The sequence below is a fragment of the Pelodiscus sinensis genome, chromosome 6 (assembly GCF_052426305.1).
Source record: "Pelodiscus sinensis isolate ZL-2025 chromosome 6, ASM5242630v1, whole genome shotgun sequence".
NCBI lineage: Eukaryota > Metazoa > Chordata > Testudines > Trionychidae > Pelodiscus > Pelodiscus sinensis.
The window spans coordinates 42,683,119-42,707,650 of record NC_143057.1 but is presented as its reverse complement, the minus strand read 5'-3'; the positions used below and the strand labels follow the sequence as shown (position 1 = coordinate 42,707,650).

Genomic DNA, 24,532 nt, shown 5'->3' with positions numbered 1-24,532 from the left:
TTATGTAAAAACTAGAGAGAGAAAATATGGAGGAAAATGAGATTTGAAGAGGTAGTAAAATACATTTGAGATTTAGCAGGATGATTTGGAACATTCCTACAGAGAAGGTCAAAAGAGTTTTTTGAGTTATTGAAGTTGCAAGTGGGAGGTATGTGTGATGGTTTTTGGGCTGGGGGTTGTTTTTGTTTAAATTGGATGTTTGTCTTTTGGCCTTTAGCTGAAGCTGTCTTTCAAATATTTTTAAGAAAAAGCACATTTGTGCCATAAAACAAATGCATAAGTGACCAGTAAGAAATTGTTTCCCTTATGAAAGCTTTAAATATGGTACTCTACTCTACTTTAATACAAGTTTCAGAGATATAGAGCCGTGTTAGTCTGAATCTGCAAAAGCGATGAAAAGTTCTGTGGCACCTTATAGACTAACAGATTTATTGGAGCATAAGCTTTCGTGGTCAAAGACCCATTTCGTCAGATGCATCTGACGAAGTGGGTCTTTGACCACGAAAGCTTATGCTTCAATAAATCTGTTAGTTTATAAGGTGCCACAAGACTTTTCATCGATTTAATACAAGTTGACATCAGTCCACCCTGAGGCAGATTTGGCTTTCACTCTGATTCTTCGTGGCTTTGAATTGTGTGCTGTGTCTGTACTTAAAGTGTGACAGTGATATAGCTACAGCACTTCAGTGTAGACACTCACTAAAGCAATGAGAGGGGTTCCTACATCTCTGTTGTTAATCTACCTCCTAGAGAAGTGGTAGTTTGGTCAGTGTTGTGTGCAGTCAGCCTGCCCCTCACACATGCCCTTGCTTTAAATGTCTGTCGCTTCTCAACTCTCTCCTCCACTGCAGGCCCTGCTCTCACTCTACGTCTTCCCTCAAACCCGCACCCTTCCTTTTCCCTGCCTTCTGAGAGTGTGCCTCCTCGTTTCTCATCCCCTTTCCTCCAAGCATTTATGGAGCAGAGTTAATTGGCTGATTTGCAGCGCTTTGGAAGTCGGGGGAGGGAGAGAAAGAAAAGAGTAGGTAAGTAGTGCAGGGCCGCCAGGGTGAAGGAGGAGGTAGAAGGGGAGTGCGCAGACCATACGTAGAACTCGATGGGTTGTGTGTGTCGTACACGTTACCTACCACTGGTGTAGAATTTTTCTATTTGGTCTGGACTCTGGAACCTGGCAAGGCAGTGGGTCACAGAACCTGGGTTGCAACACAAATGGGAAATTCTACACTGCTCTTTTTAGCCTCATAATATGAACATGAGTCAGTCAGCCTTGGCTCTGAGACTTGTTGTTTTAGTTATATATTGACTTTTGCAGGGTCAGTGTACCTTTTGGTGGACATTTTGAGAAAATTCATAGTTTATATTTTCTCCTCCTGTGCTTTACCCATATTGAATTAGTAGATCAGATTTAAATATACTGGATAAGTGAGACCCTGCACATTAACTCACCATTTTTAAAGCGTTTCTGATACAGAAATGATAAGAAAATAGAATATTACGAGTGTGAAAGATACGGTGGTGTAAGCATTCTTGTTTTGTTATTTAAGAACTAATGAAAAGATGGTACAGTGAGGATCCGGGATGAGTTGCAGTTCATACTCTGTTTAAATACTTAGTCTGCCATTTAGTTAGTTCCAACCAATATTATAGCTATCAAGTAATAATACTTGATGTCAGCATGTGGGTGATAAGTTTTTCCAAGTTTTGTCTTATTTATTTGCTATTGAGAGGCTTCAGAACAAATCTTGCACTGGAGTAGATTTGCACTTAGAGTAGCCGGAACTATTCTTAATTTTCAAACTGCTGAAGAGCACATGACTCTTAGTGTGTAAAGTCTTCTGAGCCCTATCCCATCACTTTCTACAAGATTTTAAACTTTTTGAAAAGTTTTTAGCACAGGGTATAAACTGATGTATTATTATCTCCTGAGCGTGGAGGTAGAGGGCTCTGTTGCTGGTAGCTTTGCCAAGCTATAGAAGAGTGACACTAACAAGGCTGTGATCAGTTGCATAGCTACCTGTCAGAACCCTGAGCGCCAACATTTGAAAACTCTCTTGACCTGAATGAATAGATGTTTTGACCAGGTGAGTGGACTGAGTGAAGCTAGAGAGTTGTTGGCTCATTTTCTTGAAGAGAAAGAGAAGAAAGGTGGTCATTAAGTTGTTGCTGGATTCCCAGGTTCTGAAGCCTAGGAACGGAGGTGTGTTTCAGAGCCCAGGCTTGAGCCTGGACCCCAACTTCAAAGTGCTGTCTACAAAGGTAGTTTTAGAATTCTGTGAGCTCTGCTAGCCCAAGTTTGTCAGCATGAGCTAGGAAACTTGCTTCTGCTCAATCCAAAATGCTGTGCAGACATCCTTAGCCATTGGGCTAATTTCTAATGCCATTCTATGAGCAGCAGTGAAAAGAGCTACGAGCAGCAGATGCAGGCACTGGAGTTATTTGCCGAGGAGGAATACCTTTAGAAAAAAAAGTTGAGAGATGATGAGTAAAATACCAGAGACTTGTCTTTCCCGACTGTTGCAGCAGATTAAAGGAAGGATGACGTTATTGGGGTGAGATGGGACTGCCGCAGATGGAGACCAGCATTTTTTCATTGTCAGGAGTTAAGACAACTGCCAGACAGAAGCTAATACAGCATTTCTTTCCACAGCTTGAAATCACACTTGCATTGTTTCAGTTAAAAGTACTTTGAGACACTATATATGCTTTTTGTAGTTTTACACTCAAATATTTGTTTTAATTTTTTCCTTTGTTGCTGAAGAAGGCCTACACAAATGGGAAGTTAGACAAAGTGCTATCAAATGTCTAAAATAAACTGAAAAAGAAGTCTGTGTCTTAATGGACATTTTATTTAATCATGTATATCAGCTAGACTCCTGAAGCTGCCTGAAAGGATGTGTGCATTGGTTATTACCTGGGTATGATTTATATGTAGTGGTGCTTTCCTTCACATCATGTCTGTGGGTATTCTTGAATACCTTAACTTCTGGAAGTTTCAAGATTCCTTGGCTACAGTGTTCAGGTTTAGAAGTGGGGACTAATCCAGTGTTAGTAATTCTATAGGGGGTAGTATACAATCCATCATAATAGCTTAGAACCTGTGAGTCTTAAACTGACAATAGTACTTGATACCATTAGCTTTAACCAATTTTGGTCGAAGAATTTCTAAATAGCATTACTGACTTTCTGTGGGTCAGACAATTGGTTGATACTTCATAGGTCATTCTCCTTTAGTCAGAGTCAAACATATCTTAGGATATAGTATTAATATACACCACCGAGGAGGAGGAGGAATTGTATATGGCAGAAAAGGAAATAGTGTGACATGTAGGTAATTTTGTCTGCCTTATTTAGTGCATTAGTTTCACTCTCCATTTTGTTGTATATCTGAAATGATTTTACAGTATATTTATTCTGATAATTCTTTAAGAAATGAAGAAACATAGGAAACCAAGAAGACCAAGAAGGACAAGAAAAGAAGAGTGTGATCAAGATGACGATATGGAAGGTCCTGTTATAGATGAGTCGACACTGTCAGTGAAGGAACTGCTAGGATTGCAGCAGGCTGAAGAGCGGTTAAAGAGAGACTGCATTTACAGACTAAAGAAGGTGACAATGTTGTCTTTGTATATACAGTACTCTCATATTTTAATCACATACAGATTTTAATCTGTGAATTGAGAGACCAAAGGCTTGTGCCAGCCTCTGCTCAGTTGGGGCCACCTCCTATCTTTAGGCAGGCTCCTTGAAATGATCCAGATAGTGACAGAGAGGAGGGGAGAAGAGTGAGCATTGGTGGTGTGGCCTTGGAGAGAAGATGCAGAAAAGGGGGCGGGTTCGGGGAAAGAGGCAAGAGGAGGGGCGTCTCTTGTCAGGGTTCTGGTTACCAGCATTTAGAATGGTGGCAAAATACAGTTAAGAGGGAGGGTGGATTTTTGGATTTACAATCTAAGGGTACATCTACACTGCATGACTATTTTGGGAAACCTCCAGTATCCCGAAATAGCTACCCCACATCTACACAAGCTGCCCATTATTTTGAAATATTTTTCAAAATAACGGGTGTGCTATTTCGCCATCCTGGTAAACTTTGTTGAACTAGGGTTAAGGGATGGCTCAAAATAGCAGGTTATTTTGAAATTTTGGCACTGTGTAGATGCACAAAACTTCAAATTAAGCTATTTCAAAATAGATTGAGAACAAGATATGCAGCTTGTGTAGACACATCCTAATTGATCTTGGCAGATGTGTCAAATGAAGGTAACATTTTTCTATATCTTAGTCAATGAACAATCTCAATTTTAGCGTTCTCGAAACTACCCAACAGCCAAATACACCTGCAAATTATGTGATGCTTTGATGGAGTCAGTGACATTTGCTCATAAGCATATTAAAGAGAAGAAGCATAAGAAAAACATAAAGGTGAGTTAATGATACATAAATATAAGGTATGGATTTGTAAAGCTATTGGTTTATTGCTAATGATAATTCAATTGTTAGCCCTGAGGTCTTTCTTGTTCTTTCCATGCTTAATATGTTGCTAGTGTAATACAGAATGCTTCTGTAAACATTTACTCCAGTCACATTTGGTAAAAGCAATAAGTATACAGCTCAAAATATTTTTCCAGCGTAGAGTGAACTCAGGATTGCCTCTAGGATATTATTGATATCTCTTAACTGTCATTAAAGGGAACTTTCATTTCATGTGTTGTTTTAAAGTTGTGACCTAAAAAGCTGCAATAACTTAACCTTATTTATTCATGAGTTTTGTAAAAGTATAATTAAACATGTATCTGCTCTCTTCTTAATGTGTAATTTAATTGTGTTCTGATAGCTACAATATAATTGATTTAGAATGGCTTGGTAAAAGAGAATTTAAAAACATTTTAATTTGCACATATAAGTAAAGACTGCCATTTTGAAAATAATCTAGATAAAATAAAAAGATTGTTGAATATTCCAGTGTGAGGGGAATATATATGAATAATAAAATAGCTTTATCTTTAAATATAATCACATTTTCAAATTTTGCCAGCATAAATGCACTATGAGGTTTTTTATTACTGAAAGCTGTGCCTACCCCCTTTCTCTGTCTTTGCACCAGAAGACAAAAGGAATTGAAAGGCATGTATGGAGTTTTTCTTTTGCCTTCAACTTTATTATCCCATACCACTCCTTACAATGATAAAGGAATATTTTCTATGTCTTTTATATAGGTGTATGATTTTTTGTAAATTAATGAAGCCTTACAAAGTGTCTAGCTCTTTAGATAGATGATATACAATGATTCTTTATACGTACCAGGGTTTTTCTAGACTTTAATTGTGTCCTAACACATCATCTGTTTGAAATTGTTAACTAGCTCCATAATATAGACGGGCACGCAGAAATGTTTATGGCAGTGCATTGTGTGTAACCACCCCTACCTCATTAAAGCAATTGAAGAAAGTCAAATATGTTAAAATATGGTTGTTCTTGAAGGAAAAGCAAGAAGAACAATTGCTGACTACCCTGCCTCCACCAACACCTTCCCAGATAAAAGCCATTGGTGTTGCTATTGAAAATGTAGTGCAAGAGTTTGGCTTAAATAATGAGGATTTGGAACAAAGACTCAAAATTAAAACAGCGATGGAAGATTTATTGCACCAAAAATTGCCAGGTACAACTCTGCCATTTGGTTTATCAAATACAATGAAAAGAAAAAGCATCTTTCTGCACAAGAGTAATCTTAATCTCTGCAAATTGTATCAGTGATGTAATTTGTTTTTGTCAGTATGTTCTGCTTGCTGATGTAGTGTCAATGTTTTGGCCTGAAGTTTTCTCTACATTTCCCAGCTACTAAGTCAGTGGCAACTGATATATCAGCAGGGTTTAGAGGAGGCCCAAGCCATGCCCTGTTTTGCATGGCCTTAATCTCTTCACCAGCAGCAAGGATAAGGTGTAGAGCCGTGGTCACCAACCCGTTGATCGTGATCGATTGGTCGATCGTGAGGCTCGACCAGTTGATCGTGAGGCTTTCGGGGACCCCTCCATTTTCTCCCACCCCCAAGAAGCCCTACTACCTACCTCCAGCGACAATGGAGGTACAGCCTCTCTCCAAGTTACGAACTAATTACGGACCAAACACTTGGCCGTAACTCGATCTGTTCATAACTCGGACCCAATTGAGTTACACGCGACCGTGCTATTCGTAAACGTGGGTCGCGTTCGTAACTTGGGGACCGCCTTTACGACCGCTCCATGGGAGCTTTGGTCGTAAGTGCGAACGGTCGTAACTCAACTGTTCGCAACTCGGGGAGCGGCTGTAGTGTCAGCTTCCTGCGGGGTGGACGGAAGTCCTGCAGCTGCATGCCACTTCCGGGGGTTCCAGAAGTGTGCTGGCTGCTCCCCTCCCCCAGGTCTGTGACATGCTGGGAACTTGCAGGGGGTGGGGGGAGTCCCCAGAGAAGGTGCAAGCCGGGGCTTCCAGGCTCTGCGGGAGGGGGGAGTCGGCCCCGGAGGAGGCATGTGCCGGGTCTTCCCTCTTCTGCGGGGGAGGTGGGAGGAATCCCAGGAGGAGGCGGGTGCGAGGGATTGGCTGTCCCCTGCTGCAGAACCCTATACCCTCTGCCCTATCCCCCATTGGCACTCTGCCCCCACCCCAGCACCCTGTCCCCAACCCTCTGCCCCAGCACTCACTAGCACCCTTCCCCAGTACCATGTTCCCTGCTCCCACCAGCACAGTTGGCCACATTAGTGAGGCTTCGGGGGGGGGTTTGGAAGAGTTTTTTTTTTTGCATCTCACTTGTGTGGCCCCCCACTCACTTTTCTGTGGGTCAGTGGCCCCTGATTCAAAACAGGTTCCCTGCCCTTCTCATAAATAAAGACAATATAGAGGCTTTTTGTATTTGACATAGTATTTTATTTAAAAATGAAGCCTGGCCAACAAACCCCCAATTGGGGCCAAGCCCCTATCTGGCCGCAGCATCATAACACTCCTGCACCCCCCTGCCCTGAGCTCCTCATATACCCCAACCCAAATTCCTGCATCCTCACATTCACAAGCCTGTGGCTTGCTTAGTACCCCAAACCTCCATCCAACCCCAACACTCCCCAGCCTGGAGCCCCCTCCCCAAGCCAGCATCCTCTTCTCCACTTCCTCCTGCATCCAGATTTCCTCCCAGAGCTTGCACCTCTCACCCTTTCCCACACCCAAATCCCTCATTCCCACCCCAGAGTCCACACATCCTGTCTCAACCCAGTGAGGGTACGGCTAGACTGCAGGAGTTTTTTCAGGATTCCAGAGATATCCTGGAAAAACTCTTCTACGTCCAGGGGCACGTTTGTTCTTCCACTTTTTTAGTGGGAGAGCAAACATGCTCTTTGGGTAATCCCTGTATTCCTCGTTTCACGAGGAATAAGGGGGCTTCCGAAAGAAGGGGTTTTTCTGACATTTGGTCCAGTCTAGACAGGTCAAATGTTGGGAAAACCTCTTCCTACGGAAGAATCGAAAAAAAGCAGCAATGTAGAGTGTATAAGGGCTGGGGATAGCAAGAGATGGAGAGGAGGAGAATAGAGAGGGCAGGGCTTCAAGGAAGGGGTGGGGTCTTGGGAGAAGGAGGGGCAGTAGATCTTGGCTTGTTCTGACATTTAAAAAGTGACCTTGGGTGTAAAAAGGTTGGAGACCACTGGTGTAGAGAGACTGTCACGCCAGATCAGTGCTACTGACAAGTACTTGAGAATTGGGGTACACCTTTGATGGCTATCTACTCCTGTTGTAGGGCTAAAATTTGCTGAGAAGGCATTGCAGAGTGGCTGAATTCTAACCCAGGATTTGGATTTAGATGTTGAGTAAATACAATGAATTCCTTTCTTTGCAGATTGCTCACTAAGGCTGTACGGCTCTTCCTGTAGCAGATTTGGTTTCAAAACTTCTGACATAAACATTGATGTCCAATTTCCAGAAAGTGTAAGTAAGCAGGTTTTATTATTTACCAAAATGTATTGGTCCAAGGGGAACTATTGTTAAGGTACAGGTAGCTAAAACCATCTTGATCTGTTGTTAGCAGTAGTAGTATTACTATCTTGATAGCATCTTCAATCCAACAAACTCAAAACACTTCACAAATACTAATTAAATAAATCTCACATCCCAGCATCCTTCTAAAACAAATAAGGATTTTATATCCATTTTACAGATGCTGTGACTTGCTTCAGTTTACACAGTGAGCCTGTGCCAACCAAAAGATCCTTCTTTTGATTTTAAATATGAAAGTATTAAAAACCTGTCTTTGCTCATACTTGTGGTTTTAGGTTACTCCTCTGTTGGGTCGTGATAGAGATGCCCTACTATAAACACACAAGTTTTAATGTTTGGTCTTTCATATCTCTATGCTGGGAATCTGTCAGGAAAGTGACTCCTTTTTAAATAGGTTTCTGCTTTTAAGTGCAGAACGCTTAAAACCGGCAACGTTTTTCACTTATTGTACTTTTCCCTGCTTTGGAAACAGGCATTATATGGGTTTGAATAAACTGTTAAATTCAATTAAATAAGGAGTAGGGATTTCTTAAAACAGATTTTTAATAAAGACAGTTCTCTAAGGTGGCCATGACTGTTTAGCTATTGATAGTTATCTGAAGTGATTGAAGTAAATACTGAGTTAGTGTCTAGACATCATAAAGGAGGAGAGCAAAACTAGAGAGGCATTTTTTAAACCACAAATAAACTAACACTGTTGTTCTACTATGAAGAATTATTTTGGGCTGGGGGAAAAATAGTTGTGGGGTTCCGGGTTTGTTTCAGTAACTTAAATAGCAAATTTCATTTTCTCTTGTGAACTGAACTAATCATTTTCTAACTGCAAGCCCTAGAAACCCAACTTGGGATATGAGAACCAAATCAGCTAATTGATTCTTGCTCCACTTCATCAGTAATAAATACTGCTCTGAGACACCTGTGCTACAAGGTGGTGCTTTCAGTGGGCTAGCATAGGTTCAAGTGATTGGCATTTGATAACACATCCTGTGGTATGTTCAGAAACACAATTCAACAGTCCTAACAGTAGTAAACCAGTAATTTTATGTAAGAGCATACAGAAAAACAGTTCCTTGTGTGAAAAGTCATTTTTCAGATTTTTCAAATGTTTCAGTAGTTTATTATTTTAATTATTATTTATTGGATATCATTCCACAGATGACTCAACCAGATGTTCTCCTACTTGTACAAGAAAGTCTGAAGAATAGTGGTAAGAAATACTTGTGAACTGTTTTCCATTTCATTTCAAAATCATCCTTTGCCATTATCGCAATGCTCTTTCACTGAATGCAAAACTTCAGATATATCAAATCAAATACTTAAATCATTTTTACAGAAAAATGTTAAGTCAGCCTCCATATGTAGTTTTGTTTCTTCTTATACACAGGTACAAGAGTAAAAGCATTAAGCTTTCTTAATTCTGTACATTGAATTAAAAAATGTCTTCACAGCTAGAGGAAACAGTTGGCATTTTTATGTTGTTTACTTTGTCAATGATCTTGCAGAGATTTAAGCATGTGAATTAAGTGAGACTACACGGTGCCTGAAGTTAAGCAGATGCCTAAGGCTTGCATTAGTGCCTTGGATAGAATTATGTGATGATCATCTAAACCACAACACTCTAAAGTGTAACATTCTATAATGTTCCCTTGCTCTTTCTGTAAGCACTGCTAGATGGTATCACATAAATAGCTATTGATGATAATATATCTCTGCAGCCCCTAGGGCAAGATGTGCTCCTTTACATTCCTTATTAGTCTCTCATCAACAGAAGTTGGTCCAATAAAAGATATTACCTCACCTACCTTTTCTCTCTAATATCCTGGAATTGATATGGCTACAACAAACACTACATAACTAATGCTGTCAGATAGCTGTTTAACAAAGACTTGCCATATGTATTCAAACAAATGACTTACCCTTAATTGATAATTGGAGCCCTACTAAATTCAGAAACTCATCAGACTATGAAATCTGGTATTTCGTATGCTTTTATCCTATTCTGTACTGATTTCATGGGGAGACCAGCATTTCTCAAATTGGGATCCTAACCCCAAAGAGAACTGCAGGGAGGTTGTGGTATTGCTGCCCTTACTTCAGAGCTGAGCGGCCAGACGCACAGCTCTGAAGACCGCGTCATCACCAGCAGCAGTGCAGAAGTAAGAGGGCAATACCACAATTCCCCTTACAGTATCCTTGCAACCACTCCACAACTCCTTTTGGTCAGGATCCCTATAATTATGACACCTTTCAGATTTAAATAGCTGAAGTAATGAAATTCACCATTTTTTCAAATCCTGTAACCATGAAATTGACCCGTATGGACTATGAATTTGGTAGGGCCCTGTCGATAATGGTAAATACTAAATGCATTACTTGTTTACTTTCTAAATAAGTTGCTGTTTCAGTATATCATTTAGATACTAGCTCCAGTATCTCCTTTGGTGGGAGAAATTCTGCTTGTTCTCATTCACATTAGGAATGAGGATGCCATCAAACTCAAGGCAAATTGTGCTGCCCCTCTTTCTACAGACTAGCTTGTGAGGATGATGTAGATAGTACCATAGATGTGAAGGGTGCTTCTGACTTGAAATAAGACGGACTAGTCTTTGTCCCAAACTACTTAAGGTCTCATTTTCAGATCCTAGCCTCCTGTAGTGTATGTACAATTTGTGCACATGTCTACACATGCATTTTTTAATGTGCTGATGTTTTGTACACAAGATAGAATGTTTATATGCAAACTCATCACCTGCATGTTGTGGTAGTAAATTAATTCCACCAGGTCCTAATTTATGAATATTAGTGAAGACTAGGTAAAAATGAGGTATTTAAAAGCTAAATAGAACATATACAAAGGAAAAAAGGAGAGTAACTCCTTTTCTGTTTTATTTTGTATGTGAGGTTTTACCCGCACCCCCACCAAAAAAAAGTGGGAGGTCAAGAATATTTTTAAGATTGTACTGATAGGCCCTTCTTACATGCTTAGGAGTTTAAAATGCGTGGAAAGCATGTAACTCTAAAACTGTCTTGAAATACTGTTAGTTAAATAGTTTAGTGCTCTGTGGTATGATGGTCTCTGTAACTTGTTGGCTATTTGAGCAGTGGCTGATTGCATAAATGTAAAACAAAGTGAGTAAACTGAGATGGTATCAAAGCAAGAGGCTGAGCAGTATTTGAAAGGCAAAACAAGAATTAAGAGGAGAATACACCAAGAGACTAAATAAGACGACCTGCATGTGAAGGTTGCATTGCAAAAAGTTAATAAAGGACCAAAAAAACCCAAAAATGTGGACTGATCCAAATGAAGACGACCTATTAAAGGCAGGTTTATATAATGTCAATAAAGCTGCTATAATGACTAAATAAGCAGTTTCGGTAGGATAGTGGAGAAAATGGGCTTATATGGTTTCATTTTGTTTAACTGAGATTACCCTACACCCCTTCATACCCACTTCTGTAATGTTATTTATTTCCTTAAAGTACTGTAATTATTCTGGACCTTAGCCTGTCTGCAGTAAAACCAACAACCTAGATGAATATATTGAAAATGATATTAAGCATGTGTGCTTATTGATAGCCATGGTATATACTATTGAAGGTTCAGTTTCAGTTTCCTTGTAGTATTTTTTTTAACACAGCTGCTAGGCTGCTGCTGTCCCTACCAACTAATAAGGTGATGTAGTTAGAAATACAACAAGTTTACATAGTTGGATTATGTTTTTCCTTTCATATTTTCAAAATCGAACACAATGTTTGTCAGTATTTACCCATCAGACTTAGCTTTCTATTTTCATGTTTGAATTCCTCTTATCTCTAGTTTGAGGTGATCTTGGTATGAATCAGATTGATAGCTCTAGAATCTAGTTCTACTCCTTGTGCTATGTAAGTTTCTCCTTAAACACAGAGCTTTTCATTAATAATGTGCTTAATGTGGCTTTTTCTTTTGTTTTCTCCCCCCAGAATCTTTTATTGATGTTGATGCAGATTTCCATGCTAGAGTACCAGTGGTGGTGTGCAGAGAAAAGCAAAGGTCTCAGTTGTCAATTTGTGTGTTCTAATAGCATATAGCAATGTAAATTACACATACCCACACCTGAAAAAAATGACGTTTCTGTACTAAATTATTACAGTTCCATGGATTTTGACACAAACACTTATGGGCAAGTCATTCCTAGCCTAGAATAAGAGGGTAAGGGTTATTTCTTCCTCAACCCCTCTTTCCCAGTCCCCTTTTAAAAACCAAGCAAACGAACAACTTGCATTTTTCCACCCATGTATCCCTCTATATTGAGGATGATTACTAAAGAAGAAAATTTTCTTTTTTCCATTCTTGATAATGCAGATTTACTATCAAATGATAGAAACCTAAAACAAAATGCAAGGGAAATTTAGATAGCTTTAGTGCTGTGAGAAAAGGAGTGAAGCATTTTATTTTGCTGCTTATCACATACCTCTTGAGATTAATGAAATACAGTGTAACTAGATACTGATGTAGAATCTTTCACCAATAGTTTGCAGCCATTTGGTCTTTCATTCATGATTTTTTTTCCTGCACTCTGGAAGTAGTTTATGATTTTTTTTTATTAAGGGGGTTTGGAACAATGACATGACTTTGATTCATGAAAGTAAATGACATTGTAACATGTTTTCGTTCATTGATCAAATGTTTAAATGATTTTTAGTTGCTAAAAAAAAACCTTGTGAAGCTGAGTGATGAATTGCTGTGAATTTTCAAACTGTTTTACTCTTAGAATTTAAACATTTTAAGCTTTTACAAAACTAAATACACAGATCAAATCAGTTTTGTTTGCTTCCTTTAATTGTAAATGTTAAGTTTCTGAGGCTGTTAAATCTCTCATTATAGTCTCAATTTATAATAAGTTGTAATATACCGCTTCCTTAAAACAGCTGCAGGGTTTTCAGTTTGTTTCTTTGTCATTGTAGTGGCCTTGTTTGTAAAGTGAGCGCAGGAAATGAAAATGCTTGTCTGACAACGAACCACTTGGCTACCCTTGGAAAACTGGAACCAACTCTTGTACCTTTAGTCATTGCCTTCAGGTACTGGGCAAAGGTGAGTGTTTAATTTAAAAAAAACCCAAATGAGTGTATATGTCTCAAACCGTTCTTTTTGTCCAACTGTTGTGTGATGAGTTTCTCAAAACAGGCACTTGGATAAAAGAATGTATGCAGTGTACAAAAATGTAACCAAGATAAATCTTGATTTTCATGGTGTTGTAGTAAATTGTCATGCTAGTAAATCTGCAGTTGTAGTTTAGGAATGTGATTGCTCTGCATCTCCTCTTGGGAAATATGTACTCTTTGAGCTAACATTTTGCATGATCTAGAACAGGAGTTCCCCACTTTGGGGGATGCAGGCAGTCACAAACAGATTGTGTCCTATATATTGCTCCACTAGATTAAATCAGTGGTGTACCCCTTCTATGGAACAGAGGTATTCAGTATGGAAAGCTTGTGATTTTTTTTTATTCTAACTTATACAAATAATTTATTCAGTTGCTTGAATGATATAAATATGAAAGTATTTTGTGCTTTTAAGAAACTTTCATTCTTTTATTATGTTCTTACTTGATTTACCCAGCACTGCTCAGGTCCTTAACTCAATTAATTTTTGTTTTTTGAAGAACAAAATGAAAATGTATATGCTTCATTTAATTCATTGCTCTGGGATGGGGCTTGAGGATGAAAGGTCCAGTATGCAGGCTGCTCCAGGGAGAGGGGACTACCCCAGCTCTCTGTTACCACAGCAGCTTGAGGCCAGGTGAGAAATGCCTCTCCATGGTCGCTGCAGCTCCAGCAGGCACAGTAAGGGGACCCGATACATGTCCCCTTCACTCCCCACCCAGAGTGAAGAATGCAGCAAACTGTGCACTTTCCCCTTGCCAGCAACAATGCTTTTGTATAATTTGAGGTGGGAGGAGGGGCAGCTTCCAGCTCTCTCATGCCCTCCCTAAAGGGTGACTGGGAGGTGGGAAGCTTGGAGTTGGGGCACTCCTGGCAAGCCCTCAGCCAGCCCCTTTCACCTGTTTGGTGAGTCTCTTTTCTGTATGGTTTGGTGAAAAGCAATCCCATTCCAGGCTCATCCCATTTTCCTGACACAACCAAATGCTTACTTTGCTTTAAGTTAGGACTAAAGTCAGCATATAGTTTCCTTTTATCATAACTCTTACTGTTTAGGAGGAGCTCTTGAACAGACACACATACTCTCCCAAATATATAGTGGATAACTTTAAAAGTGACAAACAGGGTATCATCCTATCAGAAATACTTATTATGTGCATTACATTATTTTCCTTGCCAATTATGTGCTTACACTGTCTGAGATTATCTAATTGATGCACATATGAGTAAATAGTTGTACTAAATTCTAGCACATAGCAATCACAACTATGCCACATGGCCTTTACAGTTAAAGATATCTTATACATAGGCAGCATTTTGTATGTAATAATACAGGTTAATGTGAAACAATAGCTGGAATTTCTTGACTTTGTACAAAAAAACCCAACTGTAATGTTTAGCAAACTCTTTCCTTATGTGCTTGCTGAGAGTCTAACTACATTAATGACAACACTTTTATAAAGATGTAGGTATGCATATCTTCATGTGTTAGTTTTTAAAAATTGCCTGTGTAATCCCAACTTTTCTGCACCTTTGTATCCGTTGCAAAAGTGCATCAAGTGCATAGAAGGGGAAGATTAGTGAAGTTTGAAATCATACATAACCAAATCATCTTTGTGAACATTAGCACTCTGAGTATAGGTAAGTCTAGATTCTTTAAATAGCTTGAGAAGATTACAGTACAAAGATAAGAGTCACAATTCTGAATTTTTATTATTCTGTAACTATTTAAACAGAAAACAAGTAGTTTATTAAAGGAGTTGAAGGGAAATATGCCAAGTTCTGATTCTTTTTAAATTTCCTTTCACCCTATTCATAATCTCAACCATTGCATACATCCAATGGCATGTATGGCCAGAAGATTTTCAAAGGGAATGCATACAGGAAAAGTGGTTCTAGAATTCTAGCTGTAATTTTAATGACTACATGAAGCCCTTTGGAACCAAACATATCCCATAACATTAGAACAAATCAGCTATACACATCTTCTCTCTCTCCCTTGAAGTATTTAAATTGACAGTTTTGTAAGTAGGAAAATAATGAGATTCCAAAAATGCAGAGAAATGTTAACATATTTTAATTTTTTTTTATAGCTGTGCTGTGCTGATCGTCCTGATGAAGGAGGTTTACCTTCCTATGTGTTTGCTTTAATGGTCATTTTCTTTCTACAACAGAGGAAAGAGCCATTTCTTCCTGTTTATTTGGGATTGTGGGTATGTGCTACTTAAGTATCATCAATCTCTGAGGGTCTGTGGCAATGGGTATAATAGGTGGGCCTGGCCCCATCTATACTCTGCCCCCAGAACACCTACTGTAGGTGTACTAAGGGTGGAGTGTTGCTGCCTCCAAGTGCCCGCCCTTCCGTGCTCCAGGCAGGGGAGGCTGGGGCTGCCTGCCATCCCCGTGTGCTGGGGAGGTTGGGGTCGCAACCTGCTTTTTCTTCCCATGGTGCTCCAGAGTACAGGGGGCTGGGGCTGCATGCCGTCCACGCTTTCCATGCTTTGGGGCCGGGGAAGCTGGGACCATGCACCAAGTGGTGCTTGACTTCAGAGGGTGCTTGACTTCAGTAGGAGCGGGGCCTGAGAAGAAGGGAGGGGCTGGGAGCTTGCTTCCCCCAGCCCTATCTTCACCCACCATCCATCCTGAGGGTGATGTTTTCTAAATCTGTTGGTTACAATTGCAACTTAATTATTGCCTGCCTTGTTTTGCCTATCCCTAGTGCAGGAGAGTAAGACACTTATTCACCAACAGCAGAATAGCTTTTGTGTGTAGTATATGTTACAAGAACAATAAAATTGCAAAATCACTCAAAAGTTAGGAAATGCCACAATTAAAGTTGTTTGAGCAGTTTCAGTTCATCCCCCTTGTGTGCAAGCATTATGATGTACTCTTTAATTACATGATCACATACTATTTTTGACAGGATACCTGCCTTATTCAATGCATGGAATAAACACTGCATACGTAATGAGTAACTATTCACTATTTTGTTTTCTCATTTCCTTCACTGCAGAGTCCTGAATCATCCCTAGTGCAGGTGCATACAGTGCACTGATGGGACAGAGGTCCTGTGGAAAAAATAATATGCAGTTATGTAATTAAAACTGAAAATACTTGTGCACATGAGGGAATAATTAAAATGGTATCAAACGTGTAAAATGTTCAAATAACTCAGTAAATTTGAATGGGATTTGGGCACGTTTATCCTAGGCTTAGAATACTCTTCTTCATACACTTCATACAGTTATTTCATCACTAGCATGTTTCAGAATTCTTTATACACTTGTCATTTGCATGCAGGACTTGATCTTGGTTAAAGAATCAAAGTCCATCAATATATAAAATTTTATTCGAAGTCATACTAGTGGTCGGTGTCCCCTGCTTGCTACTCTTGCTAGCCCCTGTGTCTCTGAAGGTAGGCAGCCCTGGCTCTCCCACTGGCTGCTGGGGAGATCTGGCCACTCTTTCTCCCTTCCACCCCAGCCACTGGACCCAGGCCAGGCCAGGCCAGCCCCAGCTCTCCCTGCCCCAGCTGTAGGCCAGGGCTGAGGCCAGGCCATCCCCAGCTCTCTGCGCTCCTCCCACCTCCGCAACCTGTACTTCAATTTGATCCCCCTGCCTCCATTTCTGCACTCACCATCCCCTCTTACCCCTCCCCCTCTACACTCCACACTGCCCATCCTCCTGCCTCCATTCCTATATTCCCCCCTCCCTTACCACAGCGCCCATCCCCATATACACCCTATCTCTCTTCCTCCCTCCCTATATAAACCCTGCCCCATCCCACAAATTCATTGAGCTGCACGCCCCTCCCCCCTGGAGCACCACTAAGTCAGACAGCACAGCCCCGGCCACCGCAGTAGGAGCCACAGCCTGCCCCCAGCCCAGCCTTTTCAAACTGGCCTGTTGGGGCAGCTTTGCTGTGTGGTGAGCCCAGGGAGCCCGGAGCAGCTGCTCCAGAGAGCTGGGGAAGTGGCCGGGGTGCAAGACTTGCTCAGCTTGTGGCGGTCCTGGGGGAGTGTGCCTGAGCCCAGGCCACACAAAGCTAGGCAGGGGCAGGGCCCAGAGGTAGGCAGATGGTGTTCCAGGGGGCACGGGGAGACAGAGATCCCGAGAGCGCATGCCTGAGCAAGGGGCCTGGTCTGTGTCACTGGCACACACCAGAGCTGCTCACTTGTGGGAGACCTGCAGCGTGGGCCCCAAGCGCTGTGGCTGGGCCAGGCTGCACAGAGCAAAGCTGTGTGGAAGGCACATGGGCCAGGTAGGCTGGGGGCAGGGCGTAGATGCAGGTGGATGCTGGTCAAGGTGGTGTACAGGGATGGAGACACTGTCCGCCCATTTCATGGAGCGGTCACATGGTCACGGCTCCTGGGGATGCAGAGTGATGTGCTGTTACTCTGTTGTCCCACAGCAAAAGGTTTTTTATAAAGAGAGAGATGGTGAAACCTTTAACAAAGTAAAAACAAATGAGTATGATTTTTGTACAGCTTTAAATATTGATTTTTTTTTCTGGATGATTAATACTGTGGAAATAGTTGGTTTAAAATCTTTCAGATAAAAAATTTGTCTGGTGTTTTTTTCCTTTTTCCTTCTGCGCTCTCTAGATTGGAGGATTCTCATTAAACAAATTAGTGAACTTCAGCCTTAAAGATGTTGAGAATGATATCGTGGTGTGGGAGTATAATCCTACTGTTGATGATGCTGACTCTCCAAAAGAAGCTTCTCCTAAAAGGGGCAAGGTCTGAACTATTTCAGTTACTACTTTAGCAACTAGAAATCACTTGCGCAACTTTCAGCAATGACAACCTGCATTTATTTTAGGTAAAATAAAACTGTTTATGTATTGCAAAGCTAAACTGCATAATTCAGAGCCTATATGCAGTATTGTGGCCATGTCAGTTCCAGGATATTAGAGGGGCAAGTGGGTGGTGATAAAATATATTCTGACTTCACTTTATCTCTCTTAATTTAGTGGCCATTTTTCTGTTGTGTATGCGACATCCTAGTACCTAAAGACAGATGTGACAACTGATAGGAGATCGGAGAGCAATTCTATGTCTTAAGTTATTTGTGATGCCTGCTGGCAGTACCCCAAGTTGAAAGGCACCTCACTACTACTTGCCCTTAGCATGTGGATCCTTTTCTATGCTCACTCTGAGTCGCTCTCTGATTCCATTGCAACTAGCAACACAAACTTTCCCCTCCAGGCTTCCACAGACCCCCCACTCTGTTTTCCCAATAGTGACAGACAAACTCCAATACCTGAATTCTCCAAAGCATGCCTGTAGAATCTAGTCCCTCCATCACTGGACACTCACTCAGTTACTAGACCCACTGTTCTCAAAGGAGCAGTACAGTACAGCTTCTTAGTTATTCCTTAGACCACAGCTCAGCTTAACACACAGATTTGTTTGTAGTGAAAACAAGTGTAAGTTTACTTAACAAAAAAACTACAAATGATAATAACCAGAAATACTGGAAACAAAGGTTTACATATAAAATAGCATCATAACATGCTTACCGGGGAACTAAATTTAACTAACAAGACTTTTTCCCTGTCTCATAAAGGTTGACTCATCCAAAATATCTTTCTGCTAGCTTTTTAGCAGCACGGTTGACTGTGATCTTCTGTTCATAAGAGAAGCATGCTGTCAACTTGTCTACTTAGGTGAAGGATGCAGTTTCTGTGTCTCTACTTTGTTAAAGTACAAAAATCCTGAACTTGTGAACAGGATTCTTCTCTTCTCCTTCCATTAGTTGTGTGTTCCTTTGTGCTCCTTTCTTGTTGGTTTCTGCAATCTATTGATTATGCTCAGATTGTAGTTAGGCTTTCATTTGTGAAGTAGACGATATATAATACACTTGACCAGCCAGTCAGAGATAAGCGTCTCTTCTCTCTTGCCTTTCAGGACTATATTGGTCCCCTTCTACTGACCTGTCTTAACTCAGACCTTAAGCATATAATTTTCAGTCTGTGTACCTAACTCCTTACATGTTATCTTTTTACACATCTCACGATGATTATGATAACCAGTGTGACATGGGTTTTCGTTAAATACCTTACATGATATTATTTGGTGAACCAGTATGCACATACCAGATCGAGGGATCCCTGTAATTCTTATACATCCCTGTGCTCTCATCTAGTTGACACCAAGAGGTTCCAGGTTCACAGCATTGGGTTAAACTAGGGGACAACTGTAGTTGATATAATTCAAGTCCTATTTCAAACTTACCTGTGTCAAATGAGTAGATCTTAATTTCAAACAATTGTTGTAGGATAATTACTATTACATTACCTCTTTTTTTCTTATATGCTAATAATAATGTTCTTTTTTAGAAATAACATAATTCAGTTCTAATCATAGATATGAATTATGCATATTATATATAAATTACATAGATTTCATCCAATAGTGGCTGTTATAATTTTTAAGTGTAAAATACTCCATTACCTTTGCTAAAAACATCTTATTTGGTAAAATACTAAGCAATCTTTATATAGATACAAATTATTTTTAAAGATTGTATATTTTAAGCCCGAGCTATTATAAATTCATGTAAAGTAAATTCTTACTAAATATATTAAGTATAACTTTCTCTTCTTGCTTGAGGTACATGTTTTTGTGCCTGTCCATTTAAGTGGCCATAAAGAGCCTTGTTTCTGAAAAATGATTTGCATTTGAGGTTATATCCTTCATCCTATGTATTTTGTGCTCTGAAATGCTCACTTTGAAATGTAGCAATTATACCACAGAAACATTTTTTATTCAAATACACAATCATATTACTGTTAGCCATAATCACAAATGTAACTGTCTAACCATTATTACATTTGATTTAAAGTAGGGTTGTCAATTGACCTGTGTTAACGCCTGTGATTAGCTTAGGACAGGATTAACACGTTAAAAAAATAATGCATTAATCGCAGGCGTTAATGCTGTGCTGCTTCTTTGAAGTGCCAGTTCCAGTACTTCGAAGGGGCAGCACAAGCGGAGCTGGGGATCAGCTCCGGGACCTTAAAGGGGTAGCACTGCATGGAGCCCAGGGTCAGTTGGGAACGCCAGCTGACCCTAGGCTCTGCCCTTGCGCTGCCCTTTTGAAGTGCCACAGTGGTGCTTCCAAGGGGCAGCGCTGCATGGAGACTGGGGTTAGCTGGGAACTCCAGCTGATCCCAGACTCCATGTAGTGCTTTTCAAAGGGGAGTTGCATGCATTTAATCGTGAATAAATTTTTAAATCTCTTGACAGCCCAATTTAAAGACGTGGAAAGGTTAGTGTAACTTAAGATACTTGTCTTTTTAAATTGACCTCTTTTGTAACTTTAAAATTCTCATAATGTTCTACGGCAAGCCCTCGCTGTCCGTGGTTTTGCTGTTTGCGGTTTCACCTATTCATGGTGTGGTGTGCTGCACTGCACTGCACCAACACATGATGCAGCATGCTTTTACTTTCTCGGTGTGTTGTAGTGAAAAAAATATGGTTGCTAAAGTAGCACCTAACCTTAATTATAGCACCAAAAAGAAAAGCAAGTGATGCAGACAGTGGTCAAGAGGTTAAGAGAGGGAAAAAAAGTGATGACTTCAAGCAAGAAAGTCGAATTATTAGATAAGCTTGCAAGTAATCATAGTGCACCCTCAGTAACTAGAATGTACAGCATTAACGAGTCTACTGTGTGTGATATTTAAAAAAAGAGAAAAACATAAGGGACAATGTTGCTGCAAGTGTGCCAGCTTGTGTGAAGGTGTCATGTATGAATCATGAGCCCACAAATGAAAAAATGGAAAAGGCATTAAGCGTTTGGATTGAAGACATTACAGAAACGAGCACCTGTGAATGGTGCTGTAATTCAAGAAAAGGCTTTGAGCTTGTGGAAGCATTTTGCACAAGCATCAGGTAGTGAGTGGGGATGTTAGCATGTAATTGAATAGTCATATAACCACATGAATTTTTAGCTGTTACACAACTATTTGATAGTCCCCAGAGGTAGGGCTGGCAGCCAGTTCATTCCTGCCTCCACTCCCAGAGAGTCCCCTGTCATCCTGTGCTGCTGCCTCTGATACAGAGGCATTAGCGCAGGGTGGCAGGCAGGAGCCAGTGTAAAAATCAACTTGCCCCACAGGGCCCAGGAACGCTGCGAATAGAGGCTGCTCTGTGGGATGCCGAACAGCCTCTGTCCGTGGAGAGCTTGGACCCCCTGGACCAGGGGTGCTGCAATGGAGCATCCTCTCTCTGTGGCGAGCTCAGGCCCGCCGCAGACAGAGGCTGCTTTGCAGCAGTCCACCCCATCCCCTCACCGCACTGCTGGTCTGATAGAGGCAGCAGCTTGCAGGGGAGAGGGGGGAAACAGGTAGCATTGCAGAGCTGGTGCTAGGGAGAGCTGACGCTTTTAAGCAGACTCCCCGCAGCGCTGGTTCCTGCTTGCCACTTTCCCACCCTGCTGCCTCTGTAGGTGGCATGGGGGGAGGGAGGGGGCAGATCTGCAGAGCCGCATGTGTAGAGAGCAAGCTTAAAAGCTGGCTCCCTGTGCATATTGGCTCCCGCCTGCCCCCCGTACCCGCCGCGCTGCTGCCTCTCTTATCAGAGGCAGCAGCATAGGGTGACAGGACTCCTTGGGAGTGGGGGCAGGAGTCTTCCAGCCCCACCTCTGGGGACTAAGGAAAAATTGATGAGGTTACATGACTATTCAATTACACGCTAACATCCCCACTCGCAGGCAGATCTGGTGTTTGTGGGAGCCAACTTAAAGTTGGATCCCCAGGGGCACTGGCTACTGCCTCCCCCTACTTGCTGCCTCTGGGGGGGATGGAATGTGTGTAATCATTAGGATTAACTGATAAGCCCAGGTGTATGTAGTCGTCTACTCGTTGATATCCCTAATGGTGAGGGGGGACTCACGACGGTACAGTGTCATTCACTGCAAGCAAGGGGTAGTTTGACAAATTGAAAAAGAGGCACAGTTTACATAATGTGAAGTTAATGGGAGAATCAGCATCAGTAGACCATAACGCAGCACAGGCTTATCCCTTGCAGCTTCTCATCACAATTTTTTTTTGCGAACCCACCCCTGTTAACTCCCCCATTCCAGAGGAACAGTAAGATTCACAGGGAGCAAGTTCAAAGTGTTTTGGGTGATTAGTTTTGAAGTTGAAGTTGTTTGTTGACAATATTGTATTATCTTTGTGTTCGAGTTTGGATGGAATTCTGCTTTGAAGTTAGTTTGACTGTGAAATCACTTGTTTTGGACAATGTGTTGTTTTTGTGTTGCAAACATCCTCTCCTCCTCTCCCCCTCCTGATTTGCGGATTTCGGCATTCACTCCTGTCTCTGGAATGTATCCTTGCGAATATGGAGGGGTTTCTATAAATTCACTTGTTTGGGTAGAGTATTAACCTTCATTGTTGAGACCTGAACATTCATTGCAGAGGTCATTTTTAGCCATTGTATTACCTGTTACGGCTTCATTACAATGTTATCATGACCTTTCCTCCATACCACTGTAATACTTAAATTACTAGTTTATTTTAAAATGTATGCATTTTTACATGACTCTGTGTGTGCGCATAGGTATCAGAGATTGTGTAAATGAAGTGTAAGTTTTAGATCGGCAAAATGATTTTTTTTTTTGCCCCCCCAAAAGAGGGTTTTTTACACACCTTAGGACTAGAGGGTTTAAGCATATGCTTTCTAATTAACAGGTTCCATTAGTGTTTGATTCAGGACACCAGTGTTCAGCACCAGTTGGGCAGCTTTGGGTAGAACTGCTTCGCTTCTATGCCTTGGAGTTTAATTTGGCTGATCTGGTCATCAGTATACGACTCAAAGAAGCAGTGTCTCGTGAATCAAAGGACTGGCCTAAAAAGCGCATTGCTGTGGAAGGTACCTGAAGCCTCTCTCAAGATTTTTCAGCTCTCTGACTTACCAAGTATGCTGTTGGATATGTTTGAAAAACAATTTCTGACACATCTTTCTTTGTGATACCATTTAATACATTGTTTCCTCCACATAGTATAGAGTTCAGTTTATTGCTAATATGTTCCTAAAACAGAGTATTAATTTAATCAACAATATATCAAAATGTTGTAAGACATAACAGAGCTAATCAAATCTATCTTTTCTTCTCTGAATAACTTTATATCCGTCAATAAAGTTATAGAATTCTGTATTCAATTAACTCATTACTTTCTTTTTTCTTTCAGACCCTTATTCAGTAAAGAGGAACGTGGCAAGAACTCTGAACAGTCAGATAGTATATGAATATATTCTTCATTGCTTACGGGCAACTTACAAATATTTTGCTTTGCCCCATAAGAAATCTACAAAATTCAGCCCCAAGAAGCCTTTGAATGACAATGAGGGGACATCACAAAGATTAGAACCTGAAAAGGATGCCATAAAGCATGATGTCATTGATACACAAAATGTAAATGACAAAATGAGGGAAGTGGTAGCAACTGATTGTATTAATGCTGTTGATGTAAGTATAGACACACCTCAGGCACGTTCAGTTAATCCTTCAAACATGTTTGACTCTGAAAGCCTGATTGAAGATGAATTGGCAGATGATGTAGGACATTTGGGAATTGCCCAGGAAGATTCAGACTGTGTAATTGAAGAGATGATTTCTGGTGATAACGAGGACTTTAAACCAAGTTGTGTGGAGACAGAAAGTGGAAATGAGGAGGAGGAAGAGGAGGAGGAAGAACTTGACCAAGATAAGAAATGGCAGAAAAATGTGATAGTTATTGATCAAGGCTTGGATGAAGACAGTGAAAATGGTACTCTCCCTATTCCAGCAAGTGAGCATGATATTGAAACATCCGGTATTTCAGACTCTGAAGGTTTTCAGAGTGCTATAGTCACAGAGAGTGATGAGGTTGGTTTGGAGTGCAGTGTTATACTTGAGGATAAGGCTGACAGGGATGAAGAGAGCACAGAGGAAACTGATGAACTGGATGATACTGTGAACAAATTTGCACCTTCATTACAAGACCAGATATCTGAAATCAATAATTCAGATGAGGAGGAGGAGGAGGAAGAAGAAGAAGAGGGAGAACAGAGTCTTATAATAAACCAAATAGAATGTAGTGGTATTGTGACTGCTGAAGATGAGCTGAATAATGCTTATACTGGATCTGGGGGTGAAGATGCACTGTCTGAGGAAGAGCAAGAATTGTCTCTCCATGTTAAATATGAAGAGACAGAGCTGGGAAAAAATGTAGATAAATCTTTAAAGGTAGATTTGAAGGACGAGGATTTGATAGAGAGAGGAAGCCTTTGTGAAGACAGCACAGTAGCTGGAGAACTTACAGGATCTGAGCTCTTTTATGAGTTTAATAAACCTGCTTTCACAAAGGGCAAGGTAAGCTCTTAACATCTA

General features: G+C 40.8%; 1 protein-coding gene across 2 annotated transcripts in view; it reads left to right on the top strand.

The window, feature by feature from the left end:
- Nucleotides 1-24,532, top strand: part of TUT7 (terminal uridylyl transferase 7) — a 53,633-nt gene that overhangs the window by 7,699 nt on the left and 21,402 nt on the right. For both annotated transcript variants that reach the window (XM_075931792.2, XM_075931793.2), the window contains 11 exons: nt 3,428-3,606; nt 4,303-4,419; nt 5,479-5,656; nt 7,857-7,945; nt 9,170-9,221; nt 11,975-12,044; nt 12,959-13,085; nt 15,247-15,366; nt 17,758-17,892; nt 22,851-23,031; nt 23,352-24,514. In XM_075931792.2, coding sequence (XP_075787907.1) covers nt 3,428-3,606; nt 4,303-4,419; nt 5,479-5,656; nt 7,857-7,945; nt 9,170-9,221; nt 11,975-12,044; nt 12,959-13,085; nt 15,247-15,366; nt 17,758-17,892; nt 22,851-23,031; nt 23,352-24,514 — 2,411 coding nt within the window. The remainder of the gene's footprint in view (nt 1-3,427; nt 3,607-4,302; nt 4,420-5,478; nt 5,657-7,856; nt 7,946-9,169; nt 9,222-11,974; nt 12,045-12,958; nt 13,086-15,246; nt 15,367-17,757; nt 17,893-22,850; nt 23,032-23,351; nt 24,515-24,532) is intronic.